This window comes from Branchiostoma belcheri, unplaced genomic scaffold (assembly GCF_001625305.1).
Source record: "Branchiostoma belcheri isolate BF01 breed outbred unplaced genomic scaffold, Haploidv18h27 scaffold14, whole genome shotgun sequence".
Classification (NCBI taxonomy): Eukaryota; Metazoa; Chordata; class Leptocardii; order Amphioxiformes; family Branchiostomatidae; genus Branchiostoma; species Branchiostoma belcheri.
This window is the reverse complement of record NW_017802824.1, coordinates 4,127,675-4,140,287: the sequence shown is the minus strand read 5'-3', so window position 1 is coordinate 4,140,287 and position 12,613 is coordinate 4,127,675. Positions and strand designations below refer to the sequence as shown.

The 12,613-nt window shown below is 38.8% G+C and overlaps 1 protein-coding gene across 2 annotated transcripts; it reads right to left on the bottom strand.

Annotated features, from left to right (window-relative positions):
- Positions 1 to 5,341: 5,341 nt before the first annotated feature.
- Positions 5,342 to 12,613, bottom strand: LOC109464579 (1-acyl-sn-glycerol-3-phosphate acyltransferase delta-like). 2 transcript variants are annotated; one of them, XM_019761584.1, is made up of 9 exons: positions 12,494 to 12,613; positions 11,217 to 11,406; positions 10,303 to 10,475; positions 8,234 to 8,395; positions 7,631 to 7,784; positions 7,056 to 7,161; positions 6,587 to 6,662; positions 6,269 to 6,467; positions 5,342 to 5,475 (listed from the first exon to the last, which is right to left on the bottom strand). In XM_019761584.1, the coding sequence occupies exons 2-9, from the start codon at positions 11,395 to 11,397 to the stop codon at positions 5,384 to 5,386; spliced, it is 1,143 nt and encodes a 380-aa protein (XP_019617143.1). In that variant the 5' UTR covers positions 11,398 to 11,406; positions 12,494 to 12,613; the 3' UTR covers positions 5,342 to 5,383. The 2 variants fall into 2 exon arrangements, with proteins under 2 accessions (XP_019617143.1, XP_019617145.1); XM_019761586.1 differs by lacking the exon at positions 10,303 to 10,475 and adding an exon at positions 9,337 to 9,506.

The following is a 12,613-nucleotide window of genomic DNA, read 5'->3' as shown; positions in this document are numbered from 1 at the left end:
GAGGGAGTTGGTCCGCTAGATAGACAGTACATTTTGCCGCACCCGAAACTGTTCTCTCCAGCAGACCATCTCCCCTGGCATGCTATCTCTCTATACTCTTTCCCTCCGCCTCCCGAAGCCTGGTAGAGACTACCGTTTCTCACCCTTTGCGATAAATCATGATTTCTTTAGTCTCGATCTACCAGGCTTCGGGAGGCGGCTGGAAAGAGTAGAAATTGACCAAATAGAGAGATAGCATGCTAGGGGAGTTGGTCTGCTAAACTGTGTACTTACTCCTCCCTGGCATGTTATCTCTCTATTTGGTCAATAATTTCCACTCGTTCCAGCCGCCTCCCAAAGCCTGGTAGAGGCTATATTTCTCAACGTTTCTTGTCTGGCACGCCCGATTTTTAGACCTTCGTTTCGACGGGACGATCTAAGATTCTAGTTTCCCCGAGCAACCCTATTCGTGAATGTCGCGTTTTCCAAAACAGCACCACTGGGGGGTTGTACCGTAATCCAGACAACGCCGATTGTTTTGAGCCAAACGACAAATTGCAACAGAAAAATCTCTTTATTTTTGCCCCCATTTTACTTCAATTGATTTTGTATTACATTGACTCAATTCGTCTCTATTAAACGCAGCCCAGTCGCTACTGCCCCCCCCCCATATACACTGTTTACCAAATTACCTCGTTTTTGTTGTCCCAACACAAACAATACGTTAAGTCGACGGAAAAATAGAAGAATTTTTACGATTACAAATTAAACCTATCCTTTAGCACCTTACATTCAATGTATACACAACACATTTGTTCATATCCACGCCTAGGGGCTATATCAATATCATAAAACTGTAAATTTGCCAATATACCTGATTAACCTTCGCTTGACCGGTAACAGAGCAAATAATTCGGTATCAACTGCACGGCGTTGTGTCTAATTTATCTTAGTTTGTAGCTAGATATTACTTTTGTTAAATATGCGACGTCGTATATTACAGCTTAGTACTTGTAATGTAGAAAACATTCAGCTTTGCTGTGTATTGACGTGTGATACAAAATTGTCCTAAATTCTGGGCAAACCACGTGTTGTTTATACGGTGGTCCTTGACCCAAAACAGCTAAATAATCGACTATTTATAGTCCACGTAACAGACAGAGAAAAGAGAACAAGGTTGAAGTTGTCAGGGAAAGTAGCACGGGCACAATGGAGCGCAAACAGGGGCAGAAAATTAACTTATCGAAATGTAACCATGTGTCGTGCTGACAGCACGTTCCGTACACAGAATGTGTGAGCACAGACATGGGGCTACAGGGTGAAGTATTACCGGACCGGATGTGTGTTCTTGTGAACGACGTGCACACAACATAAATCAGGATAAACTGGATAAATTATATGAAGAGTCAGACGTTTTTTTAATGATATATATATATAATATATATTCCAACTTGTAACCAAAAGACGTGGCGACGGCACACTCAAGTTTTTTTTCAACTTATAATTTAACCGCCACCAACACCAATACAATACTCATTTTCACCTGAGCAATGCGAAGAAAGTCGGGTAATGGGCCTTTTGAGAGGGCACAAGATCGATGGCATGTCAGGACTCGAACCCGGGACCTCTTGGTTCCGAGTCGAGCACTCTGCCGTTTCGCCACACGACCCCGCGTTTCAGACGTTACAGATTGCATCTAATATCTTGCATGAGAATTCTTGCATAATGACTTTGAAAAATCTGGTTTCCCAAGCCCTAAAAACTGCACTGGATGCCTTTAAGTGGAGAATATAACCTGTATAAGCCAGGCCGAGATAATATATCACCAAACACGTTTCACACTTGGGAGAGATTATTAAGTTGCCTGATTTATATGTACAAGTTGTATTACCAACTATTCTACCTGGGTGTCTAACCTTATATATTTGCGACTTTAAATGCCATTTCTTTATAGTATGTAGAATTTCAACTATTTTAAGTATATGATATAAAAGTCCTGAATCGTGTTTGAGAGTTCCCAAGCTTGACGGAATATATCTGTCGACAGTTGGGCAAAGTCATGACATTGACATTCAACAGTCCACGTGGCTAAGGCCATGTTGATTTGATTATATGGATGACATCCGCGCGCGCATGAATTTTCGGCTGTTTAAAGAAAAAGAGAAAAGTTTTCAACCATGCTGTAAAATATCGTACATAACAGTTGCAAAATGAGCAAATATATACTGTAAGTTAAATTAAAAAAACATTGTAAAAAACATTGCAAAACGATACCAATGTCGTAGAATGCCAAAATCAAACGATAAGGACAAAAATGTAAAGAAATGAAATTGAAGACTAAATTATTCGCCAAACCATACTCTTTGTCCTTTGTTCAACACCGTAGATTTCATAAGGAAAGCAATTTTTTGGGGCCAAACTTTTTTTCATTCGCACGCTCGCATCAGTTTGGGGTTTCCAGAGAATGTCATCCATATAATCAAATCAACATGGCCTAATGCACTTTTATAATCCCGTCATAGCTTGAATTGAAACCCTTTCATTTAGAAAATAAATGTTTTTCACCGTCTGGCTTTTAATGCTTTTCCATGATAATAGCATAGAGACGTGGTTAAGAATAGAACGTGCGCAAATATGCCTGTACGTTAAAGCATTCAAAGCTGGGGAGCTTTTAAGCTTTGCAAACATGGAGAGCGGTGTTTACTTGTGACTGGGCAACTCATGGTATAATGACTACGTAGAGAAGCTTTGTGATCGGTGGAAATTACGCCATCACTGTTCATGATGTCTATTTGCTCGAAATGTACCTTTTAGTGCTAAAATTTAGCTAATATAGAGTCATCCATTGTATACGTATTTAGAAGTTATAGTGTATATACAGCAAAGACCCTCGGATTCATAATTTGGCCGATATGTGTTTTTTCTCAACACTATAGCAATAAATTTAAAGTAATTCGTAAATTCAAACCCTTTTCCAAACCAAAAAGACCACATATCAAGTTTTAAAAAGTTGACAAATAAAGCTTACCGTAGCTCCAGTCTAAGCAACTATAGTGTCTGATCCCGATAAACGGTATGAGGTTAACGTTTTTATACACAGAAGTTTTCGTGTAAAACGCTAGGTGGCGCGCGTATACGGGACAACAATATTATTAAGTAGTAACTGGCCTGTAACTTTTGATTGCAGTTTTTCGAAACGTATCATAGATTTATCTGACGAGAAACACTGAGATTGGCGAGGAGCACAGGGAGAAACATGAGCATTAACAATCTATTTCATCCATCCATCAACAATGAGCACATTAACAAATTAAATATTAAAACAAAATATCTACATCTGACAAAAGCATGTGTTCCACGATCTCTATGGTTAAAATTAGTTGCCCTTCAGTCTCCTGCTACAGATCATTGCACACACACAAAAAACACAAAAAAGTCCAGTCAGATTTACATAATCATTAGCCAAAATGAGATTTCATCATTTTAAAACTCACAGAACACAAGTAGAAATATTAATCTCAATGTCTGTAAAATACCACATCAGTGACATCAAAACAAAATAAATATGTTACATTACGGCAAACGAGTTCATATTTCACAAACATTGAAAAAATTTGGCCACATGATACAATTATCAGTTGCTGTATACTTGTTATCATTTAAATGTAACTTTGTGCATGTGCGAAGAAGAAACCTTAAAACGTAAGAAATTAAAACCTAAAACAATGTCCGAGAGATGTCATAACTACACTCAAATAGTAGTTCCGTAATCTCAATCTGCATTTTCCACTTTTGGTCACTAGAAACCAGTCGAACAGAGAAAAAATTCTCTGAATAGAAACAAACATGAACTAAGGACTGAGGTAAAATTTGCAAAGTAAAAGCATGTTTAACCTTCACATGGTTTAGCCTAACAAAGTTACTGCTCTGTCCATTCTTCCTCAAACACATATACATGTATGTAATGACCAGCCCATCCAACTCTTTCTTGCTACATAATGTAATCTAACACCACAGGGTGTCTGCTACAGAACCAGTTACCATGGTGACACACATCTGGTCCAGGTCATTGGGCCTTATGTTATTGGACAAGAAGAAACAGAGCAAAAAAAATGTTAAGTTTAACATAAATAATTCATGCACTCAAACGACATACGAGAAAGAGGAATATAGAGCAAAAATTACAGATGAGAAACGACATGACTAAACCATCGCAGTGTAAAAGTAATGATACATGTACCAAGAGCTATGTCTTGCCAACCATGATTCTAATCTATAAAATAACAATTCAAAAGACGAAGGGCTCAAAATTCTTTTTGCATGTCTGCACTGGTGCAGGTAACATTGAAAATTTTACCTGCTCCATGCACTGAAAAGTTAGGAAGTATATATAGATCCGATTAAAACCTGTTCAGAGACCATTACCATTTTTTTATACATTGTACTTCGTACTAGTTGGTAACAGTCAATACAGCTAATAAAAATCCACATATACCTATATTTGTGTATAAGCCCAGTGTACTAAGTATTTGTGCAGGTAGACATCAGAAATACCTGTGCAGATCCAATTTTACCTGCACTAAACTGCATATACATTATTTCCAGCCCTGACATTTTACACAAAGACATAGCTCAACATTTTGTGGATATACTATGTCATCATACTTCGCAGTAAAACTTTATTCTACTTTAGCATCTATCTGGCAGTGAGTAGATAAAACTTACCACAATCACAGGTTAGGCATCAGTATCTACACACATCAAATGACCTTAACTAACAGTCTACCCTTAGGCTATTAGTACCATCATCTTTTGATATAACAAAGCACTGCAAATAGACCATCAACCAAGAATTTCTTCTTGTTAGTTACATTGTATATTACAAATACAATCATGTAATATTAATCCATAAGGCTGTGTTCACTTGTAGGAGCACAATATTATCAAGCTGTCAATTTTTTTTCATTTTCTTGGAAAAGAAAATCCATTAAATTTGCTACAAAATAAATTACTGGTATACTGTTACAGTATGATTTTACATGTACTGAGATACATTCATTCATTTACCTACATTAAAAAAAAAACAAGAACTAAAACAAGTCCATAGTTGGCTCTTTAAAAGTCAGAACATACGTGTAAGTGTTCCCTGTAACTATGATTTTTTTTACTGTGACACAGTCTTCTATTCATGGTTATGTGTAAGAAAAACAGCTATGTAGGTTTTAAAAGTTTTTAGGAAGCACTTTTTGTGATACTGTATTTGCATTATATAAGGTACATGATTCACAGGACTAAGCCTAAATGCCTTGACAGTAATATTCCAAACCGCAACTCTTACTCTTCTAGACGTAGTACTTTTTAAAAACCAAAGGTGCTTGAGGTTGTACACTGGCATTGCTGGCTACTACTTTTTCTTATTGTTGTCCTTGGTGTGTCCGTAGCTGGAGCCTTTGGAGATCTGAGTTACCTCCATCATCTTCTGTAGTAACAGTGACACTGGAAGAGGAAAGTGTTGACTTAATTTCATTTGATCATATTGGGATAAAAACAATGGGATACACCAACAGCAACATATTGACTATAAATATCTATATAACTTTAAACTAAGGTAACATTAACCTTTACATGGTCTAGCCTAACAAAGTACTGCTCTGTTTATTCTTCCTCAAAATACATGTACATGTATGTATATGGTGCCCACCCCCATGCAACTCTGTCCTGCCACTTGCTACATAATGTAACTCAACACCACAGGGTGTCTGCTACAGCATCAGTTACCATGGTGATGACATCTGTTAAGTCTGGGTCATTGAACTTATTTGTTTGAAGTGGAAGAAGAGGAAGAAGACACTGAGCAAAAACAGTATCATATTAATGCTTTCCTTCTGTGCAAGTAAACATAATTACACATCAAACCAAGACACAGACAAATCCACGTAGTGGTAGAGCGTTCGACTATCAAATGGCGAGACCCAGGTTTGATCCAGAGTTGTACCCGGGACATGTCTGGACATGTGCCTGACGTTGTGCCCTTGGGAAAGGCACTTCACACGACTTTCCTCACTCCACTCAGGAATGGGTACCTACATGTAACTTCAGTTGGGGAAAGTCATATTGAGGTCACCATGTGGCACAGGAAGGCAGCCGCACAGACCCTTGCCACAGTTTCACAAAAGTGTGTGGAGAAAATATGTTATATGTATCATGGGTATGTGATTGTAGATCCTGCATCAATTCAGTGCTATAAAAGGCTGCGATTGCACGGGTAATGTTTGACCAATAAACATACCTAGAACCCCTCCCAGGACGACTCCAGCGATCATGAAGGTTGATCCTGACAGGACCAGACCCACCAGGTACTTCATGAGGGGCACCACCAGCAGGACGGACCAGAAGGTGAAGATCAGGAGTGTGTACGGCCTCCGGGGGATCTCACGAACCTTATCCGGGAACACCCCGTTCTGCTCAAAGTACTCAAAGTTTTTGTCCTGTCAAAGAAAAAACAACAACATGAAGACTAGAAAGCAAATGCATAATGTTTACCTTTGCATATTATTGTTATGGCCTTCTAAAATGTACGACTTTGCAGTAGCTGAATTGTACCAACCTTTATCCTGTACAGCTCGTGACAGTACTCAGCACAGGCACTCTCCTCTTCTGGTACCTCTTCTGTTGGGATCCTCCTGTATAGTAGGTGGAAGTACAGAACACATTTTGAAATGTTTAATTACACATAAGATCATGAAAGCATTCTCAACAGTTAAAGTACATGTGTACAAAATGTAAGTGAAACAGAGCTTTTCACCCAATAAGATTGAAGGACAAAATTGGCCGTGTGGTATGGCGGCAGAGTGTACGACTTGGAATCATGAGGTCCCAGGTTCAAGTTCTGACATGCCACTGATCTTGTGCCCTTGGGAAAGGCACTTTACATGACTTTCCTCACTTTACTCAGGTGAACATGAGTATTGTATTGTCCCGTGTTGGTGGTGGCATTAATACGAGTAAATGAAATACTGAAATAATACGAGAACCAACAAATCAAATTAGTGTGGCCTAAACTAAGGAGAGGTTACCTGACATAGATGTGAGCATGTTGTGCCTCTCCCTTCAGGAGACCCATTAATGTAGGCTCAGGACTGCCATTGGGGAAGTGAATCTCCACATCATAGAAGGCTGGAACTGAAATATGGGTATGGGTCAGGCAAGATACATGTATGTCACATCAACTGAGCAAAAGTTATAAAGATTATTTTCCTGCCACCCTGATATTGTTGCCACAGCAATATCAGGGCAACAAAACAAAACAAATATTCTAAATGAGGAAATCTGTTACTACGTACATTAAAAACATGACCAGAAAATTGACTTTGAAAATCTATTTTACTGCCCTCAAATTGCCTTCAATTAAAATTTTAGCCCTAATAAGAGAACCTTCATATGCATGATTCACAATATGAATGTACCGTGTTCTATGCTACATAAACTATAACACAATGTCATGTTACACAACAAAAAGAACTCCTGAAGAACTCTATAGAATCTGATATACAATCATGTAGATACATATAGTTGCTGAGAACTCAAAGTGAATTTGTTTGAGTTGGATCGTGGCAGTATCAGAACACATAAAGACAGTCTGCAGTCTTACTGTACTCCCTGATGCCCTGTGCACAGAGTAGGAAGCCCCTGGTACGAGGCAGGAGGTGGTGTTTCAGTTCAGGCACACCCTTGTTCCTGGCCACCTCCATGGACTTCTGGTGCTTCTCTGCAGTGAACCGTGTTCCCTCACAGAACAGCAGCAGCTGAGAAATATGTACATGAATTCATTTGTTGTGTGGCATAAATGGTAGCATGTACTGCTTGGGACCAAGAGGTCCTGGGTTCGAATCCTACCCATGTCATTGATCTTGTGCCCTTGGGAAAGGCACTTTACATGACTTTCCTCACTTCACTCAGGTAAAAATGAGTACCTAGTAGCTTCAGTTATATTAGGGACGTCCCTAAGATAGGACATCCCGTGTTCTGGTATTAAGCAGCTTGTACTTACATGTACAAAACTGGTTTGTTTTTTACTATAATAATTATAATATTAATTCTTCTTTATTCATGACACCAAAAAGCAAAATTACAGCAATGAGTAGTGTCCCTGAATTGAAAGAGTTTCCGTGCAAAAATTAGAATAGACAAGACAAGCAATGCAAAACAAACAAACAAACACACAATCTATCCACATGACAACATCAATACCTACCCAGAAGTAGTCGGGGTAGTTGCGTAGTTCCTTCAGCTGCTTGACAATGGTTCTCTTGTCCTCCTCATAATCACGCTTCAGGAAGAGGAACTCGATAAAGAACATGCTCCAGCCAACCACAGGCAGGTACTTCACCGATTCTTTGATGAGAGCTCGGGATGTCTGAAAACGTTAGGGTGAATTGGTCTTTAAAGAGTTTTAATACACACTTAGGTAACATTGAAAATTGAGGAAGTATGGATCATACTTAAAACTCTTCAGAAACCATTACAATAACTTATTATTATTCATTTCGGTCTTTTATAGTTTATAGTTGGTGGTGTTCCAGTTTATGGACCATTGTATGCTAGATGTAGGAAGACATCAGAAATAACCTGCACAGCTCCAACTTTAGCTGCACTAACCTGAATATTCAGGTGTTTTTTTAAGTTCTGCTTACACAATATGTATCTTACATAGAAAAAGAGGTCTGTTGCCAGAGAAAGTTGTATTAGGGACACACACCTAGCTTTGGACTTACATCAATAAAATAATAACAAATTTAAACACACTCTGGTATTTTTAAGTTAGAGCATAGCTTTGAAAATCTGTTGCATGTTAGTAGGTATATACATTGTATATTTGTGTGTACACATTCAAGTATACATGTAATAATACTATGTATAAATCAGTGCAGTTGAAATCATAGAATTGACAAAAGTTAATGTGAAGAGAGCAAGCTTTGTTTCTGCCATTTTACAGAGTATGCTAGCACACAAAAATCTGGTCAACTATATGAAAATAGAAGCATGCAAAGCAAAGGATAGTCTGCAAGAATTAGCTCCCTCTTAAAACTAATAAAGTTAGTAGCTTTTATATTTATATTAGTAAAAAAAATATTAGTTGCGTTTGGATTCACTTAATCACCATCATTATGGCATGACCAATGTTCTAATAATGAAAGATCTTTTTTAGATCTGTACGTGCTGGTAGAATTCATTGTAAAATTTAAGCTAATGTTCCAACACAACAGAAAAAGTCACCATGAATTTCCAGTCGACCTGGTCAGACTTTCTGTTGTGTTACAATTATAACCACATATGATAATACTGCGACTAACTCACCCCCAGACATCCGAACCGCTCGCACACGGTCCAGCCACTGATCATGTCGGTTTCGTACTTATGATTCATCAACAGGACGGCGTTCTCTTTCCCGATGCGCCCAATGTCGGCGTCCGTACCGTACATGTTAATGGTGGATCCCGCCCACCACTCGTTCAGAAATACCAGCTCTAGACGGCGCAGCGTGAAATGACGGCACAGATTATAGAAGTGGTGAGGAAGAACAGATATCACACGTGTAGCGTTAGCAAGGCCAGCAGCAAGGTTGGATGTGACTTACAGGAAACATGTCAGACCTATATATACCCTATTACAAAGTGGAATATTCCATCCAACTCCAGAGAAAAGTAAGACTGGAAATATTCTTGTTATGACAAAATAAATCCCTTTAAGAGATTTTTCATGACTTCTTCGTTCTCTAGTGTTTACAAAACAATGCAAAAACATACAGCACCAAATAAAAGTCCTTTTATTTTATTTTGGTATACACAGTTGCCGAGTGTAAACAAAAACAAATAGCTGAATAGGGTCGCGAGGTCATGATGTTTTTGTATGCCACAAATAACCCTGCAACTATGTTTGTAGGTATGTACAGAACAGTGTTCTAGACAGCTTGAAATTTTTTAATGTTTGATGCACATGTAGCTCTGAAGGCATGACAACCTTAAGGGTTTCCAGGGATTTTAAATATTCACCCTCTGAACAGTGCCCTGTATTTTGAGGGACAAATTTTGCTGGTAGATTAAGCTTAGTTTAAATTAATGACATATCTTTCCATATCTTTTCACGCCAATTTTTGTCCGTCAAAGATGACGGATTGGGCAAACTTTTGTCCGTTTTGAGAGGCAAAATTCTGTTACCAGTAAATGATGGAAGGATTGTTGCTGGCTAGAACACTGGTACATAACATACATGTAGGACTATAGCATGCCTGTGCTAGCACACAGCCTGAGGTACCTAACTTACCCCTAACACCTGTAACCTTTCACATAGGGTCCAGCCATGCAGGAAATCCACCTCATAATGGTGATTCATCACTATAACTGCTGTCTCCTTCCCAAAGTGCTCCTGCCACTGCTCATCACTAGAATAAACTGTTACTTCTGACCCTGCCCACCATTCGTTCAGGAAAACCAATTCTGCAGGGAGCAAAATAAGGCCACACCAATTTAAGTTCTTGGTTCTTGGATAATTTTTTTTAGAAAAATATAAAGCGATGCAACAAAAAAGAGAGAGAACCAATAAATTCAATTGGTGTGGCCTTAGCAAAGAAAATGGGGGTGGGGGGTGGAGGAGGGGTAAGGGAAGCTAAGAATAGATCTTACTTTGTTTTTGTCAAATAAATGTGTCAAGTCAATGAAGTATATATAAGACTAAGAACTAGTACTGTGTACCGGTTCACTGGACCATAAAACATAAAGTCATCAAGAACTGATTCCGGACTTACATGTATTACAAAAGAAAAACATGTCACATACCCCTTTTCTTTCCAAACCATCTACATTGTAAAACCTTCCATAGATTGCAAAATCTGTGCTGCAAAATGAAGGAAACATTGCCATTGGGCCAAAATTATTGCAAGGTTGCCAACATGCAATTTTGTATATGCCATTGGTTTAGGTTCGGACTTACGTACGGGTCCGGAACTGAACCTAATCCTCTAGATCTGGACTTGAATCCGGACCTGAACTTAAATGTGGGTTTAGGTACACAGCACTACTAAGAACAGACCTTCATCATTAACTAAATGCTGAAAACAGTTTCTGGAAAGTTGGAACTGACTCTTGAAACTACAAGACTTAGTGATCTACGACAAAGTAAGTTGGAAATATCCCATAAAACATGGTAATGAGAGATCCAAGAAATCTTGGGAAACTCACGGCTCCAGTGCATGTTGGTAAAAAAAGCGGCCAGTTTTCGGTAGGCGGTGAGAGAGTACGGTCGTAGTAGCAGGTACCCCGCGGCCTGGAAGATGTTACAGATGATTCCACTCGCCAGGAAAATGTACGCGATGAGCATGTGCACCACCACAGACTTCTTCACTGCTGAGACCAGCCCCATGTTTCTCTTCTAAGTTAGGTAACAATAGAGTAGGAAAAAAGATATCTGTATCAGTATAGCCATGGTATAACCGCCCTTCGGCATAACACACCAGCTTCACAGGCACGCGACGCGGCGGCAGTCGACACCGAATGACTTGTTACACCTAACCGTTGTACATCTAAATCTAAACCTTGTTTGAAGCTATCTAATGACATTATGCCCCTACTGTATACGTACTTGGTGACAGCGAGTTCTACTCTGCAATAGTAAATCTACCAATACAGTCATGTACATTCTGTATTTTTACTCCTATAAAGTGCAATGTCATATCAGACACAGTCGACATGATGTAACATTGAGGTTGCTTCGCTTCCTATGTGTTTTGCACACTGTCATTGTTTTAATTTGTTTATTTCTTGTGTAAATTTCATGTAAATCATGTTTCGATTGGAGTTGAAAGCTTTGTAATATTGTGGGCCCTGGGTGGTTAAAATCTTGTGCAATCACCAAGTGTTAACTGTGTGAAAATCACACAAAGCTATCATAAGCACATGTGATTACACTCAAACATCTACTCACAAATTGCCATCGTTTTATAAGCAACATTCTATTATCAAAACATAATTAAATCTGTTTCAACAATAAAAATCCTAACAAAACAATTTCATTCAAGTATAATTTTCTAAACAGTTACTACATACACATGTAACATTAGCTGTCTTTGATACATAATTTCTACAATAAATAAACAATTCTGGATCAAATATCATAGTCATATGGCAAAACACATGGCTGCAGCTGGCATGTCACTGAATAATTTACATTATGCAACGCCTAGGGAGATGACAACATACCATTTATACATTTATATAATTAGCTAGTGAACAAAAGGCGGTTTTAATCCTTATCCAAATGCTATGATAGCTGTAGAACTAGAAGACGCAATGCCTTGGCAGCCCGTTATATAAAACACGTGTACAAAACCCAAGCCTACGCCCCCTCCAACCCCCCAAATGTCCGCCCCCCTCCCACCCCCATCACGCCACCTTATGTTTACTTTCACATTGGGAAGGTCATGCGCGTTTCTAACGCTTGGGCGATGGCAGAGACTTACCAGAAAGTTCCGTGCACCTTTAATCCCTCACTCTTCAAGAGAAGTTGGAAGTAAAACGAAGTAAACACACTGAAAAGGCTCTAGGAAGAAGATATCTGTGGAAGTGCAAAGGTCATCAAC